The sequence below is a fragment of the Cladophialophora carrionii genome (genome assembly GCF_000365165.1).
Source record: "Cladophialophora carrionii CBS 160.54 unplaced genomic scaffold supercont1.1, whole genome shotgun sequence".
NCBI lineage: Eukaryota > Fungi > Ascomycota > Eurotiomycetes > Chaetothyriales > Herpotrichiellaceae > Cladophialophora > Cladophialophora carrionii.
The window spans coordinates 3,347,000-3,367,637 of record NW_008481816.1 but is presented as its reverse complement, the minus strand read 5'-3'; the positions used below and the strand labels follow the sequence as shown (position 1 = coordinate 3,367,637).

The 20,638-nt window shown below is 55.4% G+C and overlaps 5 protein-coding genes across 5 annotated transcripts; 4 read left to right on the top strand and 1 right to left on the bottom strand.

The window, feature by feature from the left end:
- Positions 1-2,354: 2,354 nt before the first annotated feature.
- On the top strand, positions 2,355-4,118 carry G647_01193 (uncharacterized protein; the record flags this gene model as incomplete). The annotated part of the gene is made up of 4 exons (XM_008724594.1): positions 2,355-2,414; positions 2,475-3,080; positions 3,135-3,281; positions 3,333-4,118. 4 exons carry the CDS (start codon positions 2,355-2,357, stop codon positions 4,116-4,118), a joined length of 1,599 nt encoding a protein of 532 aa, XP_008722816.1.
- Positions 4,119-4,337: 219 nt separating this feature from the next.
- G647_01192 (uncharacterized protein) lies at positions 4,338-7,312 on the bottom strand (the record flags this gene model as incomplete). Its single annotated transcript, XM_008724593.1, has 4 exons — positions 4,338-5,278; positions 5,325-5,684; positions 5,733-5,904; positions 5,951-7,312. The coding sequence occupies 4 exons, from the start codon at positions 7,310-7,312 to the stop codon at positions 4,338-4,340; spliced, it is 2,835 nt and encodes a 944-aa protein (XP_008722815.1).
- A 520-nt stretch (positions 7,313-7,832) lies between these two features.
- G647_01191 (uncharacterized protein) lies at positions 7,833-10,552 on the top strand (the record flags this gene model as incomplete). The annotated part of the gene is made up of 2 exons (XM_008724592.1): positions 7,833-8,079; positions 8,130-10,552. 2 exons carry the CDS (start codon positions 7,833-7,835, stop codon positions 10,550-10,552), a joined length of 2,670 nt encoding a protein of 889 aa, XP_008722814.1.
- Positions 10,553-12,487: 1,935 nt separating this feature from the next.
- On the top strand, positions 12,488-14,430 carry G647_01190 (uncharacterized protein; the record flags this gene model as incomplete). Its single annotated transcript, XM_008724591.1, has 2 exons — positions 12,488-13,016; positions 13,082-14,430. 2 exons carry the CDS (start codon positions 12,488-12,490, stop codon positions 14,428-14,430), a joined length of 1,878 nt encoding a protein of 625 aa, XP_008722813.1.
- A 1,876-nt stretch (positions 14,431-16,306) lies between these two features.
- Positions 16,307-19,732, top strand: G647_01189 (uncharacterized protein; the record flags this gene model as incomplete). The annotated part of the gene is made up of 1 exon (XM_008724590.1): positions 16,307-19,732. The coding sequence occupies one exon, from the start codon at positions 16,307-16,309 to the stop codon at positions 19,730-19,732; it is 3,426 nt and encodes a 1,141-aa protein (XP_008722812.1).
- Between the last annotated feature and the right edge of the window lie 906 nt (positions 19,733-20,638).

Below are 20,638 nucleotides of genomic sequence, written 5' to 3'. Positions count from 1 at the left end.
GAATGAAGAGGGACCATATTTTGCTGGGATGTCCAGTACGGCTCCACGTTTAGTATTGCTCATGTGGAGCTTGTTGATCAGACCCAGCATGTTCCTTCTGGCCCTCACGGCGACGGCACTGGTGCGCCACGCTATCAAAGCGAGGAGTCTGCTCGGGCCAGACTGGCCGCGCGTTCGGATTGGCCATCGACGTCAACGAAGCTGGCACTATGAGGCAAACTTGCCCCTGAGCACAAGTGATGGCGTCTGCATTATAGCGCACGTCGTCTATTTCCTTGTTGCGACTTTTTCTGACGGCCCGGAAATCCTCAGCTTAGTTCTCGCGGTCAAGGGCAATCGACCGCCATGGGTCGTGTCTCAGATTCTGCGCCATAAATCATTGGAAGGCCTGTTCCTCAGCAGGATAGCCCAAATTATTGGTCTTCTGGATGTGTCCATGGCCGACACCATCAGCATTCTGCATCGTTCGCCCCTCGGGACGCAGGGGCATTTTGACCCATGGTCGGAGACTGACACATCGCTAAAGACATCAGCTAGGTGTTCGACGCAGCTGTCAGCGGGCGAGCTTGCACATGACCAGTGCCTCTTGAATCCTCGCTGTGGTTTCTCGGACCGGATAAACTCACCAAGATTGCGCGGACGCGTAAAGGGGCCGAGTCTGTAGTGTCTCCGAATGCCCATGCGACGGGATGCCAGTCTTGCAATGCGGCTGAAGTGCAGGATAGAGTTTGTACCGCTGGAGAGTGTCCGGTGTGCTCAACTCCTGTCGCGATGAGCTTACCAAGGGTCTCTGCGTCTCGCAACGAACATCATCGACGTGTGGTGCAGTCATTCTGCGCGAGAAAAAAAAATCTCGTGTCGACAACCAAGGCTTCTGCAAGATCATGACCAATGTCACTCTCTCCTGTACGAAGCGCTGCGCCGCCGGAGGCTGTGCCAAGCAAATGCCGATGACACCTTCTCGAAACTTGAAGAGGAGGTGAGATTTTCAAGGGAGACATAGCTGGGATGAGACAAGCTCCATGCGCGTCTATCTCGAATGACGATATCACTCGCCTCTGAATAGACATTCGAGTGAACGTCATGCCACTCAAAGCAAGCAGAAAAACTTTGTCCCCAGTATTAAGTGTGCGACGTCGGCTGCGGTCCAGCTGAGCCGAAACTTAAAGGATCCGGGATGCAAGGTTTCGCGCACCCCAAAGCCAAATCGGAAAGGATACGCGACGCTGGAGGGGCAGGAGGGCCAAAAACAGAAACCACGAGTGGCGATCCAATCGAGGGGCACCGCAGGCTATTGGCACGCGAAACTTGCCGGATTCGCGGTCCCAGGTGCGGGGCCGTCATGGGGTTGGCCGGATTGACGAGGGAACACGTCGAGTCGATGTCGATAGTTTGGGAGCGACCCGTGCCCGATTGAGCGACATCACGGATCAAACGGGTGCATGAGGGGCGCTTGGGGGCACCAAACGGGCAGCTCGAAAGAGGCGGGTCGGCAACGCACGGGCCACCGTCGTGGATGCTTCCGTTTGCGGGCAATCACTTGAAGCGAGAAAAATATGCCATGCGTTGGTCGGTCTGCGGTCTGCGTCTGCCTGCGCCCGCGTGGCCTGGCTTCCTTTTGCTTCCCCATTCTGCAAACTTTTGCATGCCGTCAGTCGCTTGTCTCTCTCTCTGCGTAGTCAGCGACGTCTCACCTCCACTGCAGGCTCTTTGACTTCGTCAAGCTGGAGTTGCATCCTGGTCTCACACGTGGCAGCCCAGCCCTCCCCAGGCACAGCTCGATGCGCATTGGCCTCTGCCTCGACCCTCTCCAGCTTTTGCTAAGCCTCCTCCGGCTAGCCATGCGACGTGCGTCCTCGAGCGCTATCACTTCACGGCCCTTGAGACGAGGCTCTCCAATCGCGGAATCGTGGGTGACCTCAGTGTCCAGCGCTCAAGGCTCGGATATGTTTCGCTGGCTACGAGATACCTGACACATTTCGCATTCCCAGCTTGCGCCCCCATCCATCACACAGCCTGGCCCACGGAGATGATGCGATGCAACATCCAGACCATCCCGACGTACCCCTGGCCGTCGAAGACATTCTGGCACAATTAAGGCTATCAGCACGCACGGCTAAATCGAGTTGACCGCACAACCCGACGCACCGATAAATATTGAAAGGGGACCGCTCAAGCGCGTTCATTTCATACAGGATCCAGACTGTGGCGGCTTCGAGAGTTGGAAAGTACCGAGCAACACGTCGTGGGACATGCATCTCGCATCGTGAAGCCTGGCGGAATCCCAAATTGACTTCGCCATCACTCCCCGACAGAGAGAGCATCTCGCCGCCAGACCTGTGCTTTGCTTCCCGATGGGTAACATTGGTCGTCCGAGCACCGGGTGTTTCCTGTGTCGCAAGCGGAGAGTAAAGGTCGGCCACGCCGATTCACGCATCCGGAACGTGCTCTGATGCTGACAGCAGAGAATCTAGTGCGACGAAGGACGCCCAGGATGTCGCAACTGTGCGAGGCTCAAGAAACCCTGCCCCGGATATCGAGAACCGGGCTACGGCCTGATTCGGTCTACGCTCTTTGTGTCAAACGAAACAGACACTCAATCTCAGAGGTCGTTGTCGACCGAAAGTCTTCCCCAGCCAGCATTTTATCGAGCAGGTTCGTCGTCCAGCGATAGCGACGAGAGTGAGTCGGCCAAAACCGACCCCATCGTCCGGTCCCAGACACGTTCTCCGCAACGGTTACCACCGTTGACCTACCCGTCAGGCGACTTGACCGAACAAGCCGTCTGCTATTCCCTCACGCAACTCGACGTCAACTCCCGTGTCCTCTACGGCAACCATGCCTTCAACTTCCTCCCTCAAATACTGGCGGACGCGGGCCGAGACTCTTACCTCTATGCCGCCATGCGATCTGTCGCCGCGGTCAATTTTGCCAACCGGTCACCAACAGTGGACATGCGCGATATGATCGAGCTTGAATATGCTCGAGCTGTGTCACGCGTCACGGCGGCGCTGGCGGACCCTGACCAGTGTCTGAGGGACGAGACCTTGGTCGCGGTATGGCTGCTAGGCATTAGAGAGGTGCGCAGGTCATTTCCCATACTCAAATCATGCAATAGCCTGACCTCCATGCAGCTTCTCGCCGGCGTCAATGGCCCACAGAGCAAATCAGCACACCAGACACACGTCGATGGAACTCTGATGCTCCTGCGTCTCCGTGGCGAAGAACAGTTCTCCAGTCCCGCAGGCCGGCACCTATACGCCACTCTCCTGTCGGCTATGGTATGGGCACCAGGTAGGAACTTGAGCATGCTGAGCGCTGACCTGTTCCAGCATTGGAAGCCGTTGTTTGCCAGTGAAGAGCCCAGCCAGGAATATCTCATGTTGGAATCACAGCTGTCGCAAGCTACAACTGTGCCAGAGGCCTCATTGCGGCTGCGCAGTTTCTTCCACGGGGTGACGAAGCTGCGTGCGCGGATCAGGAATTTCCTCTCCATGCAAGACGATGCCTCGGTGGACAAGGCACAGGTGGTGGAATCTTATCTAAGAGCGGCAGCCAGGTTGAAGGAGAAGGTCAACGGCTGGTGTACCGACCCGACCTGGCTGCCTCGCAAGGTGCTCGCCGAACCACCCCAGCGGCATCTCCAGCGCAACCCGTGGACATCGGGGACGCTCCTCCGACTCCATTGTTTCAGCTCGTGGCACGCCTTCTTCCACTGGAACCGATTCTTCGTCGCAAAGGCATGTCTCCACGCCGCGCTTCTGGACGCCCTGTCCACGCTTCCCAAGACCCAAACCACTCGCGTCAGCGGGAGGACGATCGACGACCTGATCCTCTCAAACACCGCGGTGCTGCAAGAAACAGTCCGAGACTTTATCGGTCAATTGGCGTACGCTTTGGGGGATGTGGATGAGAACGGGCAATCACGTCCGATTCCCACGGGCTTTGTCAGCGGCGGCGGTGCCGCGAGCGAACATCGTGGCATCGACGTCCCGTCGACGCTGCAAGTGCAGGGCCCGCTGTCTTATTTGATCACATTGAAATATCTAGGGCCCGGGCAGCGAGAGGCCATGTTCCTCGCGCTGCAACGCATCCGGGCGGAATTCTGCATCAGGTGAAAAGGAAGGAATCGACCAAAAAAGAACCAGAGCGTCAGTCCTGTCTGGACCACAGAACTGCAGGTCGAGGAGTTTTTCAAAGTTACATTACAGAGCGGCTGATAGCGTAGAAGCGAGTTTAATACCCAATTGCCTTGTTTTCCAAAACCACGTACAGTACTCGGAAGGGCCCGACACTTTTCCAAAAGGGCCTATGAATGACCGGCGGATGTTTGAAAATCAGAACATATCCAGATCCAAGTCGTTGAGATCCATTTCATTCCCCTCCAAGCCGTACAAGGTGTCGAAATTCATGTCCGCGTCGCTGGTGTCCAGGTTGCCCATGGCCGCGACCTCGTCGAGCACTTGGTCGATGCCGTCGGGCTGGCCCTGCTCCGCCTGCATGTCCCCCCCGCCGCCGGACACAGCCGTGGCGGCGTCGAGGTTGGGATTTGCCGTGTCGATGTCGGTCAGCTGCTGGCCGAAAATCGTGTCCAGTCCCATATCCTGCACGGTGAGGAGGTTCTTGTACGCTTCCACCTGCCGGTAGAGCCGCACTACAGCCTCGGCGGACAAGGTGTCGCCGCTCCGTAATGTGCAGCCCAAGTTGTGGTACAGCAGGCGCAGCGCGTCGTGGAGGCCCTCCCCACCCATACAGACCACGGTGGTGACGGCGTCGAGAGCGAAGAGAAATTGATGGCTGTCGCTCAGCTGCAGAAGAACCCCGATCAAAGCCCGCAAAGCTGCCTCCACGCCTCGAATTTCCACGGTCCGACTCACCAGTGCGGGAATGTCGTGAAGGCTGACTTGTTGCTCGAGATGCGCAGTGCTTGCAGACGTAATGAGCGTCACCAAGCTGTGCTGCAGGAGGCTTACGACTCCGGGGCCCCCGTTCTGGACCTCTCTTTCGGCCGTGAGCGTGAAGTCCTGGCATTTGTCGAGCGTTTTGAGGACGGAGCCGACGTTGCTGTCTTTCGAGGTCGAGGACGTCAAGCGCAACTTCAGACGAGGAGCGCACATGGCCAGAATGGTGTGGTGTATGTCGCGGGACTCCATCGTGCCGGGTGCTTTGGTCAGCACGTCCAAGACCTTCCCGACGACCGCATTGTCCTGATGGAAGACTTCTCCCGCCCAACCTAACGCCGAGATCAGGGAAGGTAGCAGGAAGGGCTCCAGGAGATCTGCTACGATTAGCTGGCGGTCTCCAAGCATGGTGTGTGCACTTACAATCCAAGCCAGCTTTCAGTGCGTCATGCGTGAGTTTTCCTTGCTGGTAGGCGGTGACTGATTGCCGTAGCAGAGTGGGGATGAGCAGGTAAAAGTCGTGCGGGCTGCAGGAGGTGAAGAGCTCATCACTGAGGCCTTCAGCAAGGTAGAGGGCATTGATCCAGTTGCCCAGGTGGGACCTTTTCTCCTCTGACAGATCGTCTAAGCTGTATTCGTAGTTCTCGTGCCTGAGATACTCAGACAGGAAGCCGCCCTTCTTGCGGATCCCTAATTCCGAGATGGGCAGATCCAGCCGTGCCTTGGTAACCAATATGAGCAGGAATATCGCGCCGAAATCATCATATACCGGTTGTGCCTCGCCTGACCAAGGTTAGCTGGTATTGGTGCCAGTGTGCGAATTTTACTCACCATGGATCTCATCCCACCGCCACTCATCCAAAAGGCTGCACAACGGGCTCAAGAAGAAGGATGGACGAATGAAGAGTGCAATGCAGTTGATCGCAGCCGGTCTGCGTAAGATAGCATTGGCGAGATCTTTGAGGTATTGGGTCTCCTTGCTTTGGCAATAATTGTGCATAATCTGGAGCGCCATCAGCCTACATCCATCGTCTCGTCGATCTACACACCTCCACAATCGCCTGACTGATGAACCCTGCACTGCCATCACCGCGGATCAGCTCTTCAACGAGCTTTGGCCCTCTGGCAGGGTTTGAGTTGACCCGATCGACAAGACCGTCCTTGGTGTAAAGTCCCTTGCTCAAGCTTTTGAGAAGTTCTTCATTCCCAACAAGCTGAGACACCATTTGCCCTGGCAACAGATGGATCAGAGAGCAGACGTGCAAGAAGTGGGCGCCAATTGACAGGAGATCGTGCTCGGAGAGGAGCGGCACTACCTGTTGCCATGCGTCGCTGATGGTCTGTTCCGTGCTGAAACCATTAAAGGAGGTGGCGGAAATCATTGAAAGAAGCGCCGGCAGTTTGTTCTGGATGAAAATCTGGCATTGTTGCATGCAAAGGCTTCGCCTTGGTGTTGAGTTCTGGCATTTCAGAATAGCAAATGAGGTGGTGAAAATGTCGCTAAACATTGCCTGGTAGTCGTTGTGATGACGAGAAGAGAGCCAATTGACAGCTGTCCCGTCATCAACTGTCGAGCCTGTCATGAGGAGACTTGCGAGGAAAAGTGTAGTACCGGCCTTGGAAGCCACCATTTGACTCTCCGCAATGGACACCTGGAACTGAAGTGCTTGGATTTCGGATGCTTGAGTCGACGTGTTGCTATCCTGAGGCGGGCCGCCGTCGAGAAGACTGATATGTTTCAAAACGGTGTTGATCCGCTCCACGAGCTGCGAGGAGAGAACAGAGTACAGTGGTAGGCATAGCTCCAAAGCCTGTCTCATCGAGGCTCGCAGGTCTCTCAATGGGCCATCCAATCCCTCTTTCTTCGATGTCACACTCGGGGAGAGGGCCTCAAGTCCAGCATCCGTGGCGGCTAGGGAAACCACGAGAAAGGCAAGCGACTCGACTGTAGCACTGTATTCCAGGCCGGTCCTCTCGCCGTCTTCTCGCGAAGCTTGACGTGCCAAAGCCGAGAGCCATCGTGATGAGAGCGACAATGCTACTCGTGCTTCTGATGCTTCCAATTTGTACTTGGGGGCGATCATGATCATGGTTAGATCCTGCACTGTCTGGTTGTAGCACGCCAGGATATCCTGAGAAAGCTGGCCTTTGGCATTGTTCCATCGCTTCGTCAAGACTAGCAGCGCGTCAGAGACAGAGATGGCCCCAGTGCTCCCAAGATGGTCAATGTATAGCGAGATGAGAGGATCGCCAGGCGGACAAAATGATTCACGACAGTCGACTAGAGCATCGAACAAACGTCTCATTGCAATTTCGCCATCGTGCGCCTGCAACAGGTCGCCGAACTGTTGAACCGAAATCCGACGGCGAAGACATTGGCGAGCTAGAGCCGTCCATCTCGAGACAGTCATGATAAGCCGAGAGAATTCATTCCAGTGACGATTCCGTCTTCGAGACTGTTGCTCCTCGGCCAGGAGATGGAAGGAGTATAGAACTCAGGAATCCAACAAAAAACCCAAGTTCAAGCGCCAGATCATGACCTTGCCATCACTGCGAGCCCCGATAAACACCAGTAACCGGACGAGGGGGTGGTGACAGTGAGAAAGGCGTATTCAGTTTAATTAAGTGAGAGCAGGAGAAGTGAATTGAGTTGGACGCCGACGATCCAAACATGGAGAAGAGCCTCTGACTGAATCTCCAGCAATCTTCAATGCCTCATTAAAGTCGGCCACACCATGTGATTGCCTCCATGACATGCCTGCCACCGTGGCGTCCATGATCGCTAACGCAGGCAGGAGCTCTTGAAGCAATGCTACACAATACCGTTCCCCTTGTCCACGAACAAGCCCTTTCCCTGTGGCAGCCCCCATGAAGCGCCTTTTCTCTACGCTGCAGCCAACGCAGGACGCTGGCTGAGACTCGTTGCCAGCAATGGCTGAGGCCACCTTTCGGATCAGCCTGCTCCCAGATGATGTCCGCGCCAGAGTCTCGTCAACATGCGATATCACCACACCAGAGTCTGTCATCGAAGAGCTGGTCAGAAATGCCCTGGACGCGGAGGCCCGGTCGATTGTTGTCGAAGCGGACTTTGCGAGAGGTTACATTGCGGTTTGCGACGATGGCAATGGCATCAAAGAGGTGGAATTCTCGCAGCAAGGGCAACTCGCCAAATTACACTGTACGGAGGCAGTCCAACCCATTCCGAGGACGAAACTAATTGTAGTTCAGGCTCTTCTAAGTTCAACGCGCCGCATCCAACGTACGGGCGTTACGGCCGCTTTCTCTCCAACCTCTCATTCATATGTCTGCTGTTCATCGCCTCCCAGCATCATTCCGAGTCGACCGCAAGCCGGTTGGTCCTTCACCGCGGCGTCGCCGTGAATCGCGAGGTGGGCATATGCAAAGAGGAGGTAGGACTCATCCGCCAAGGCACCAATGCCGTGGTACACAATCTCTTTGGCGATGTTCCTGTTCGACTCAAGCAGTTGTCACTACGCTATTCTTCTGCGCTGGAGACGGAGAGGGCGTTCGAACGGGTAAAGAAGATGCTTGTCGGATACCTACTGGCATGTCCTCGCCCGGTGGAGATGCGGTTTACGTTGAGAGGCGAAAAACAACGCAGTCTTCGTTGCAGCTCGTCCCAGGTGGGCAGCACGCCGTTCTCACTGGAGTCTACCGTATCTATTTTGTTCCAGTCAAAGTTCCTGGGCACTCTAGACACGAAGCAGTGGCGTTCAGCCTCTGTCCGAACAGGTCACTTCTCCATTCGCGCCGCCATCTCGACACATCCAGCACCGTCCAAGGCGGCGCAGTTCATCTCGCTTGGGCAAGTTCCAATTTGGCGTAGCAAGGGAGCCAATTTTTTGTTTGAGACAATCGACCGTTTGTTCGAGGCATCAAATTTCGGGGCCTTGGATGACGAGCGGACTGTATCAGGGAACCGAAGTCGTCGCCGAGAAAGGGATCAGCCCATAACAGAAGCCAGCAAATTGGGCAAAGGCGTCGATAGGTGGCCGATGTTCTACCTTCGCATTGACAGCAAGTTGGAACAAATCCCCTGGTTGATGGGACAAGACGAACTTTCGGCAGAGGCGATTCCGGTCACAGACCATCTGACAAAGGCATTAGAATCGCTAATATCTCACTTCCTGACCAGCTCTGGGTTCGCTCATCACCCGAAGCCAGGAGACGTGAGTAGGTCACGCGCTGGAATAAAGCACAAAGATGACCCCGTTGATCACTTGCAATCAAAGCTGCCTGTTTCTGAGCTTTCACGAAATGCAACTGAAGCTCGGTATCTGAGCTATTGGAACAGGGTGAAGAGTGCGTGGCCATCAGGGGAGAATTTCCGCTATGGCTTAGGCCTTGACGGGACGGTGGAAGGCGTCCCACCACCTGCAGATATTCTAGAAGCGGATCGCTCCCCTGTCGATACTCGTTGTCAAGAGAGCGAAGCGGGCATAGGACTGCATAATACACAGGTTGCGAATGCTGAGGGGGCCGACAGTACCACCGACCTCGTGTGGACGAATCCACGCAACGGTCAGATGATTCATCTCAATCCGCGCACTGGAGCAATCGCGCCTGCAGCAGGATCGCAGGGTGACGGTCGTTTGGAGGAATGTTACGGACATTCGAGCCGAGCTCGGAAGTTCCCAAATCCACGATCCGGTCGTACGATGCCTCAACCAAAGCCGCCAGCTGAGACCCTCCAGAAATACTCTAGGACAGCTGGTGCACAGCGCCCCGAGGCACCTATTACAAGCATCGCACGTGAGGAGTGTCCAGCTCTGAGAGGAGAACAGCTTGGCCCTGGACCTGCAACCATCGCCATTCCCTCTTCTCAGGCTGTGACGAGGCGCGCGCTTTCTGCGGCAAGGGTGATCCAACAGGTCGACCAGAAATTTGTGCTCGCTGCCGTCTCGGCTCCCACCAAGCACACTGAAGGTTCTGAGAGCAGCCTTCTCATTCTTATCGACCAACATGCGGCCGATGAGAGGATAAAATTCGAGCAGTTGTGCCAAGAGTTCTGCAGGCGAACTTGTACTACACTGTCCAGGCCACTGAGCTTTGAAGTCAACGAAACTGAGGTACGGCTCCTGGAGGAGCAGAAAGCCCATTTCCAGAAGTGGTGCCTCAGCTACAACCTCAATAAAGTTCCGCGAGACTTGACAGACACCTGCAAGCGTTCAGTGTGGATAGTCGAGGTTACTGCACTGCCGAGTCTGCTTGCGGAACGTTGTCGAGTGGACCCAAAACTCCTCATCGATCTGATGAGACGAGAGATATGGTCAGACCGAGTTCGCCTTCATTCCTCTGCAGCCCACCTCGTCGATCAAACTGGGCAGAACTGGTGGTCAGACCTCGCACGTTGCCCGCAGGGCATGATCGAAATGCTCAAATCTCGATCGTGCCGCACTGCCATCATGTTTAATGATGTTTTGGAACCTGACCAAAGCCGCGAGCTAGTCCGAAAGCTTGCTCATTGCAGTTTCCCTTTCCAATGTGCACACGGTAGACCCACCTTGACAGTGGTGGCGGATTTTCAGGATATCGAAAGCCTCATCCCTGCCATCAGCGCACACACGCGCATCCGCGACTTCGCTGTTGGATATGGCGACGTTTGGAGACGTTGGATCGACACCGACTAAGAGAGGACTCTTGGATATGGAGGCTGCCCCGTGGAAAGTAGCCTACATTTTAGACACCATGGCTCAATTCTTTCTTACTCTCGTCCCTTCCTCCTCGTCAAGCGGCCGCTCGTTCATGCACATCGCGGCTGGGCGGTAGACCAACGTAGGCGCCTCGTAATCTATGATGGGTTTCAAGCTGCAAGTGAGGGGCCAGACGCGCGCAGAATCCGTTGTCACACAGCCGCATCCAATGGCGAGGCGCGGCGCGGCGTCCGGCGTGATTGTGCAGGGATCAGGCGGCATTTTTGACAGCGCGGCTTGCTGGCAACCGCAACTCGACACCACATTCGACAACAAGCGCCCAATCGTAGCCCCTGATAGTCCTCCATCACAAGAGTCAAACAGCTGCCTGAGGCCTGTTTGGGACGTGTGTCTGCGGTGACCGACGTGCGGCTCGGAGGCAAGGCCGGGACAAAGGACATCCACAGCTCTTCGTGGCATCCAGGTGGCGAGAACGTGGGAAATGCTGAATGAGTTGCTGCCGCGATGGTGGCGGCAGCTCTCAGCAACAGGATGGAGAGGCTCCGCGACGATTAGCATAAGCGGTGGACAACGACCACGATTTGGTGTCTGTAAAGTCCTTTCTGAACGAGTCTGAAGACCCAACTGCCGCGCGCTGTGGACTTGGATCCGGTGGCCCGGCGGCCCCTGGCGCAGCCGAAGACTCGAGGTAATTCCAGCATGGGCGCCAATCAGCGCCCACAGATGGGCTTAGAGCGATGCGGCTAGCGGCAAGCGTCTTTTTCCAAGCGCCGGGGGGTATCTGGCGGTTCCGTGCCAGTGGCTTTGGAAGACCCCCGTAGCCAGCTGCCTCACCAGCATCAATGAATGGTAGTGGGAGGGCAGGCTTATGCTTCTCTCCCCTCCTGTCTCTCCCTGCTGCGACTGCATGTAGCTTGAGACCGGGCTAAGGGTGGTCTGCTGGTGCATCATTTACATCTGAGATCTTCCTCCTCGATCTCGTCGTCCTCCTTCAACTCCTGTGTGAGACTGGAGGAAGCGGCCAAAATCACACCAAGGGCGGCTCTTCAGGCCTAAATCGCTGACTAACGCAGAGTCAAGCAATCAGCTTCCACTTTATCTTCTCTCTGCCGCCCGCCGCCTGCGCTTCTCGCGGCTTTCGCTTACTTCACACCATTGAATCCCCCTCTTGTAGTGGGCGACACTGCAACTTTGGGCCTTGAGGGCTCAATACTGACCGTTCTGCCTGTTCGTACGAAAAGTCCTTCGCGGTTTCGTCGGACTTTCCATCTCGCTGAGGAGTGCCACCCACGTCCGGCGTTCTTCCATATCAGCCTCGTGAGCAGTCCCGGGCGCCTACTTATCCCCTCCAGGCTGTGACGGGTCATAAGCGCCCACTCAGATCTCTACCTTTCAACCGCGCGCATCGCCCGCTTGCAGGCTCCAGACTCTCAAACAGGATCTGGCGAATCCAGGCTGGGAAGACGTCAGTCACCCTGCTCCTGCAGAAGGGGTAGCCCGCCGAAGCGCCCACTTTGGTGGGAGACTCATTTGCCCATCTGATCCCCTTCCGTGGGTTTCTTCAGGAGTCGAACGGCAAAAGGGGGATCGAGGTGGTCCAGGAGCACTTATACCGCGCCGTTTGGCTGAGCCCGCTGGTGAAGAATCGAACTGAGTGGTCTGCCCAGCATGGTGCTCACCCCTCCGGTCAGTCACAACAGTTCGGAATATGACATAACTTCAAGCCCGGATGCTGGCTCACGACGGTTTGTCGCAGTCAAGGCCGCGTCGGATAACGGTCCGTCACCACGTCCCCCAGCGAGATACACCCCGACTGACGAAGCCTTAGAGAATAGTGTCTCCAGCAGAATGTCATCCCCCCGAGAACAATCTCGGAGGGACAGCGATCGTCCTTCCCAAGGTCACGCCGGCATGTATCCACAACCAAATGGCCAGGAACACGCGGGCCACAAGCGAAAGCGATCGGACTTGGAAGATTCTCTGCCGTATAGTGAGCAGCGCCCACACGAGTACAGCCCGTCCATAAGACCAGAACCGCAACACATGGCCAATCGTGCACTGCATGTTCTTGGGAGCGGGAGTCACAACGGGACACCCTACTATCAAAATGGCACCGAGCAGCACCATGGACATACGTGGCACTCCGAGGGGCCTGTCCAGTCACATCCACCGGCAAACGTTGTCAGGCCCAGTACTTCGGAGGCGCAGATGGCGGAAGTTTTGCAGCGGGAATCAAGCGTGTCCGAAGCACCGTCTCGGTCGTGGGAGTCTCAACCCACAACAAACGGACAGGCGGCAAGTGACCAATATGGTCACGAAGCTATAACGCCCCCCACAACGGTCGCCCTGAAACGGAAACGGAACTTCAGCAACAGGACGAAGACAGGTTGTCTGACCTGCCGCACGCGGAAGAAGAAATGTGATGAAGCCCGTCCACGCTGTGAGTTTCGCTACCTTCGCGTTGAAATTGCTGTACTCCGATTGCTAATGTTTTTTTTTTGACAGGCGATAACTGTCTGCGAGGTGGCTTTGAATGTAAGGGCTATATTTCCACTAAGGGGGTCGATCCGACCCAGCCCACTCCGGTCAGAACCCCTGTGCCGCTACAGTCCAAAGATGATCAGGGTGACGTGTCCGAGTCCTCGCCTTACACTGGGCCGCACATGGACGCCCTCCACGCCAGTCGCCCACCAGTTCATCATGATGGCGTTCAGGCCAGACCGGCACCCATGAGCGAAAATGACGGATCGCGTCCAGCATCGTATGGGTCAAGCCCACCACGAAACGGGCCTCCAAACCGACTGCAATATCCTGGTCAACCACAACGGCCACAACAACACACCCAAAGCTCTTATAGCTCTGACCATCTCCCCGCTTTGTCTGATGCCAATAGATCGGAGCAACCTTTGAGTGCACGACCTCAAGCTATGTCTCGACCGCCACCTCAAGGTACACCTTACCCTCAACCCCCTCCGCCCTCCCATCAGGGACAGACTTCTGTGCCAATACAGTATCCTCCTCAGCATACCGCATCGCCGACACAGGGCCCCAGTCATCCGCCGCCGGCTCCTCCACCGCTACAGCAACCAAGCCAGTGGAATCAGCGGGGCTATACACCTACACACCCTCCATCCGCAGGCCCTTCGACGACACCAATTCATACCCGGATGTCATCTTCTGGCTTCGATCACCCGAGGTCGAGCTTCAAAGTCTCGAGTCAAGAGGACGTCGAGAAATCTAAGATGTTGAGGTCCGTCCATTATAACTACTTCGACGCGACCTTGCTTTACGAGCGCCAACGGTGCGACCGAGCTGTCGAACGGTACAATGCAGCTTGTAAGCTGGACAGTGGACTTGGCGAGCAAGAAGTGCGCAATCTCTTTGTCAAGGTCATTGATCCAAGTCAAGACACTACCCACAGACTCCCGTCTCACAACCACAGCAAGGGCCATATCGGCCCAAACGTCAAGATCGAGGCGCCGTTCACATGCACGTACGGGTACAACCTCAAGGTTCAAGAGGACGTCTATATCGGCAAGGGATGTTATTTCGACGATTCTGGCACGATTGAAATCGGACCTCGAACTATCATTGCTCCCTTCGTCACCATCTTGACCACAGACTACGGGAAAGATCTGGTGCACCGGAAAGGCACCCGCGGTCCCCACTGGAGCGCTGGTGACGTCTTTATAGCTGCCAATGTGATCATCGGCGCCAGAGCTGTCATCTATCCAGGTGTGAGGATCGAAGAAGGTGCCACAGTTGAACCGGGCGCCGTCGTGTGCGAGTCGCTCACGACGAACCAGATCCAGCGAGCTAGCCGGGCCCGAATCGACGATGCGATTCCTCTCTAGGTACGAGGGGCGGAGGGAAACGGTCTGGTCTTTCTACATGGCATGATGATGCGGGTCTATTCTTTCTCTTGACGCAGTAATGATCTGATGTCGCTTTCGGTTTCACCCATGTGGTTTATGAAGTACGACTGAATTGCCCTTGCCCGCTTTCCTAGGAGTATTGATCACAAACGGATGTGCCTGACCACCGGTTCCGGACCTCGACGGCCACGACTGGCGAATCTTTTTGAGTTTGGTGCGGACGAGGGTGCCTCGGGCCGCTCTGAGGACACAGGGGCAAGGTTGACACGCGGGGAATTCCTTCAATAGTCTTTCACATGAAGGCTTGATGTTGTGATGGGACGTCTGCCCAATAAACATTTATTGATCGGCAAGAACCAGAAAGCCATTTTCCCAAGAATCGCGTCCATCACCTTGGATTCTGTTTGTGTAATGACTTCATGTACGGAGTAGGCTTCGTGCTTATGTGAAGTCGGATGCATTTTCCCGTCACATTCACGCCGTTTCTGTTTCGGGTCACTGGCGACGCCTCGAAACGCGAGGCGCCGCGTCAAGACAGTTTCGAGTTGAGAAGGCCAAGACGAGGCAATGAGCGATTTATCTGTAGAGACAAGAAAGATTACTCCAAAGGCAGCACTGTCATGGTTGACCTTGATCGCATGGTTGCGATATGCTGGGTATTGTATTTGTTCATTCCTTAGTCTGTTATGTCGCTGTCGGCGGTAACAATAATGCGGGACTGAGGTGCCAGGCTGGACGGGTAGAGGGTCACCGTCGGGCAAAAAACCAATACACAATAATAAGCCCTTGTTGACAGACAAGCCATGACACAAGAGCTGTCAATGAGGCGTTGCTTGTTGTTGGGCTTCGAGTGGGAAAGTCGGTGACGAGTGTTGATCTTCCCAGAAGCGGGCACTTGACGGGCCGACGACCTCTCGAATTGTTTACAGGAGCACAGATGTAAGATTGCGTGGATTGCGTCGGGCTAAGCGTACGGACAAGCACAGAGCAGTTGCGTGTGTGGCTACCAAGACGACATAGACCGCGCACACCGAGCTGCCTCGCAGTGCAAACGTTATTTCCCGGCACTCCAATATACCTAGGAAAATATACGAGTACTGTGTAGTGGACTGCATTCTACTCTTAGGTGACTCCTCATAGATCATGACTCGACGCATGATGTGGTGAGGTGAACAAGAGGTCAAAACGCCCGAGTCCAGCGGCCTAGAACCCTCAGACCCAGGCACTATTGGCGGGTAGCCGTCGGCCCAGGCGGCACCCAAGAGAGTTTGGTGGCTGTTGGAGGCGTTAGGTGGCGTGGGTGGGCGTGGGCGTGGGCTCTGCGCTTGTGAGCCGTGGGCTCCTTAGGCTCTCGAGCAGCAGGAGACAGGCGAGACAGGCGAGACAGGCCAGTGGAGATTCTTCCCAGCGGTGCTTTCCTTCCTCGGATGAATAATTGCGCTTCAGCTTCGATTTCCTTTTCGTCCCGCGTACCTACCTAGATCGATTGTACAGTGCATTCTTTGTTGTTGCTTGGACGTTACTTCACATCGACATCTGACCTCGATCAGCAAGACCACCCGCCTCATTCCTGAGCTGCCATTTGGTGTGTTGACCCCCCAAGCTGCCCAGCTCCTCCTGGTCCTTGCAGACCGTGTGAAAGCCAACACCCCTCGCCTCGCCTCGACGTCGTGCTATCGCATCCCTTGTCTCCTTCTCGACACAGACCCCGACGCGATCGCGCTACGGCCCCGGAACTCCGAACATACTTCGTCTTCTCGGGCTCATTCTTCTGTCGTCGACCCCGGGTGATATGGCCTTGTTGAAGGCGCAGGTGCTGTCCTGAACGCCATGATACCCGACCTTCTGCACCAACATGCGCGAAACCCAACCTTCTAGCATATTCGTCGCACCTCTTAGGATTCGCAAGGACAATGACGACGAGAGCCATGGCGCGATGGAGGAATTGGCGTTGGCAGCAGCCAGCCACAGCCCGAGATCAATAGATTCCCTTGACGACATGAACTCCTCTCCTGCACGCTTTCACAACTATCTTCGAGCTCTGTATCCGTTCCAGCCCTCATCCCCGCATTCGTCCACCACGGTCACCCTCCCGCTCAGCGCAGGGGACATTATTTTGGTGCATTCTGTCCATGTCAATGGTTGGGCTGATGGCACGCTATTGGAGACAGGTGCTCGTGGGTGGCTACCGACCAATTACTGTGAGGGCTACGACTATGCTGCCATGCGACCTCTTTTGAAGGCGTTGACCGAGTTCTGGGATCTGGTGCGTTGTGCAAGCGAGACAAATCTGAGCCTCTTCCGCAATCAAGACTACATGAGAGGCCTGGTCGCGGGGGTACGCGCTCTCCTGGAGCGGTCCAACTGTCTGACTCGAGATTGTTCCCTGGTCAAACAACAGGATGCGATACGCAGAACTCGGAAGAGTCTGCTATCTGACCTGGCGCTCCTTGTTCGCGCGGCAAAAGAGCTGCAGCAAGTCGTTAGCGTCGGTCACGCAACGGACAAAGAGATGCTCGACATCAGGCTCGATGACATGCTCCTGAAAGCCTTCAGGATCGTCACTCGCGCCGTCTTGTTCTATGATGTGTGGACCGAGCAGGCGGACGCATCGCCTGGAGCTGCAACAAGGTCAGCCGAGTCATCGTCCGAGTCTGTCGCGGTCGTAGCATCCCAGCAGTCTAGCAGGTCGCAATCTACCATCCGCCGTCACGTCTCGACGTCGGTCAAAGCCAAAGCTCCGACCGTCAACGGCCTGTCGAAGCATAGCAGTCACAGTTCCACAGCCAACCCAACACACGTACGACGGCACTCATCCATCACACATCGAATGTCGTACACTCGCGCACCGACACAGAAGAATTCCAACCTCATCTCCGAGTTTCTGCACCGCTCCTACGACGAATTCCTGACGGTGCTGGCTTCGTTTCTCGGCTCGCACATGCAGTCCAGATCGTCGTCAGAACTATTGCTCACCACGCAAAATGCCGTGCGAGCGTGCCGTCAGCTCTTTGCCGTCGTGGAGACGGTCATTGATCGGGACTACAGCACCTCCAGGCCGTTGGTCCAGGCGAAGGATTCCATGTATGACGCCATCACTGAACTGGTCCACGCTGCTCGCCAAGTGTTCAAACCCATCCGCTCTATGGATGATGATTTGATCTATTCGCCGGACGAGGCTCACAATCTTGTCCAGGCCGCGACAGCTTGTGTCAGTGCCGCAGGCCGTTGCGTCACCAGAACGAAGGCAACTTTGGAAGAGATTGGTGATTTCGAGATTGAAAATCTCAGCTACCTTTTGGGACGAAGCTCGGGTGCTTCAAGTACACCGGAGCCAGCGAGTCGGAACATTTCCCCTGACTTTCCCCCTTGCTCCACCTTGATCCCTGTCACGATGGAAGCCCACAAGTCGCATGAGCGACCTCGCGTTGCCACCAATCAGCCAGTGCTGACTCCTCCTCTTTCTTTCAACACTTCCGAATCCCCATCCACCGGCACTGGTAGTATTCCTCCGACACCGAAGGACGAAGCCATAGCCGGCATTGTTCGCTCCTCCCCTGTAGAGAACCCATCTCTGCTCCACCAAAAGACGGCTCTGGCCCCCACGCCGTCAAAACAGTCCACCGACGTCAAGCACCACAGGGCAAGCGGCCATGTTGTGGGAGGAAGTACAAGCAGTGACAGCAGTTTCGAACGAAGCGATCGGCGGTCGAATCCCAGCAATGTTTCCTCGGCGTCCACACGCGTCACCTCGTTTCACGAGGATGTTGGAAACGCATTGAAACCGTCCATTTCCAGACGCTCGCATGATGCGCGCAGCGACTCAATTGATGTGGCGGACGCTGAAGCCGAAATTTTGGTGCATTCATTTGCACAAGAGCTCGTCTTCAACCGAGAGGGCATGGTCATTGGGGGCACGCTCAATGCCTTGGTGGAACGCTTGACAACACCCGACTCAGCGCCTGATATCTTCTTCGTCACCACCATTTATCTGACTTTCCGCCTCTTCGCAAGCCCAGTGGACTTTGCACAGGCTCTGCGCTTTCGGTTCGAGTATGTCGGGGAAAATGTAGACATTGCGGGCCCTGTCCGACTTCGCGTCTACAATGTGCTCAAGGGGTGGATGGAATCTCATTGGCGTCATGATTGTGACGACGTAGCACTCCCAGCGATCGTGGGTTTTGCCCGGGAGTCTTTGGCCACCTCCCTTCCGATGGCGGGCAAGAGGATTCTCGAGTTGGCGGAGAAAGTTGCAATGACCCATGCGCCCATTGTCCCGAGAGTCGTATCCGCCATTGGGAAGACGAGCACATCGACCGCGACCTATATTGATCCAAACACTCCGCTGCCCAATCCCATCATCTCCAAGAGTCAACTTACTGCGCTTCGAGCCTGGAAAATGAGCGGAGGTTCGGTCACGATCCTTGACTTTGACCCCCTGGAAATCGCACGTCAAATCACTCTCAAGGCCTCGGGGATTTTCTGCTCCATTCTCCCCGAGGAGCTCTTGGGCACGGAATGGACGAAACGGAATAGCTCGCTCGCCGTCAATGTCCGGGCAATGTCCACACTCTCGACCGACATCTCCAACCTGGTTTCGGATTCTGTTCTCCAGCTTGAAGAGCCCAAAAAGCGAGCGGTCGTCATCAAGCAATGGGTCAAGATCGCAAACAAATGCTTGGAGATGCACAACTACGATACTCTGATGGCGATTGTTTGCTCACTGGACTCGACCAACCTGAAGCGGATGAAGAGAACGTGGGAATATGTGCCCCAAAAGACGAAGACAATACTGGACGAGATGTGCAAGATTATCGATGTGTCTCGAAATTATGCGGTCCTGCGCCAACGCATTCAGGCCCAGATTCCGCCATGCCTCCCGTTCATCGGTGTCTACTTGACCGATCTTACAATGGTGGATTCTGCCAATCCTTCCACGAGGCCATTGTCGATTGACGGCGGGGAGACATCGGTGATCAACTTGGACAAGCACATGAAGACGGCCAAGATTATTTCGGACCTGCAAAGGTTTCAAGCTCCGTACCGTTTCGCCGAGGTCTCTGAGCTTCAGACATGGATGCAGGATCAACTCATCAGGGTCCGATCTGCCGGGGACAAGAGTTTCCAACTACACTATCGCCGCTCCCTGATTCTGGAACCCAAGGAACCCAACAGAAGCCCTAACCCTGAAGCAGGGTCTGGAAAGGACAAAGACAAGTTCGACTTCTTCACTTGGGCTCACTTGGGCTCCAGGGAGAAGACACTTTCTGTCTCTGGCTGATCCGAGAAACGAAGGCGGAGCTGGGACGCTGCAATGACCAAGCGGCTGCCGGTCTTACGATTTGATGTCTTGAATTTGCGTACATCAGTGCGAGTTTATGATACCCCACCCACGAACGTTCTTATTGTCGATGTACCTGCAACTTGCTTTCTAGCGTGGGGTGTCGGTTTACGGTCATTGTATCCTTTTTGTGTGTGTGTGTGTGTTTTTTTGGGTGGCAAGACTCGTTATTTGCGCCTTTTAGCGGACGCTTTTGTATTTGAACGCCTGTGGCCGACCATATGTGGGGGAAGAGGTGCACATTCGACGTTCGCTTACCCTTTATGGGGCCGATATCTGTCCATTCCCATACAGAGCCATCACAGCGCATCCTGAGATCAGAGGTTAATTACGCGGCATTACCGGAGCGATGTGTTTTGGTTCTCTGGGGGAGGGGAGGGATGCCATGGATGTCATCGGGTGGGAAAACACGGTCCTCTAAAAGTGTCACCCGAGCTCTACAGAACTTACGAAGGTATACAGTATACGGTATTCCTCCGTGTTGGTGTGGCGGTCTAAGAAGGGTCTACAGTAATCGGACGCGCCCGTAGGGGATAGTTGTGTGGCGCGAGAGGCCCCCGTGGAAAGAAATGGGAGTTTCCTACGGAGTACTGATCTGAGATAATTACCTAGGGAGAGTACCTAACTGACCTACCTATAGGCACGTACGTATTGTACTGTACATAGAGTGTATGGGGTGTGCGACAGACAGGATACGAGGTCCGTGTGCGCGCGTGTGTTTGACAGGTGGGAATCCGATCGTGTGATCACGATCCTTCTGTCCTGGTTATCCTTCTGTCCTGGTTATCCTTCTGTCCTGGTTATCCTTCTGTCCTGGTTATCCTTCTGTCCTGGTTATCCTTCTGT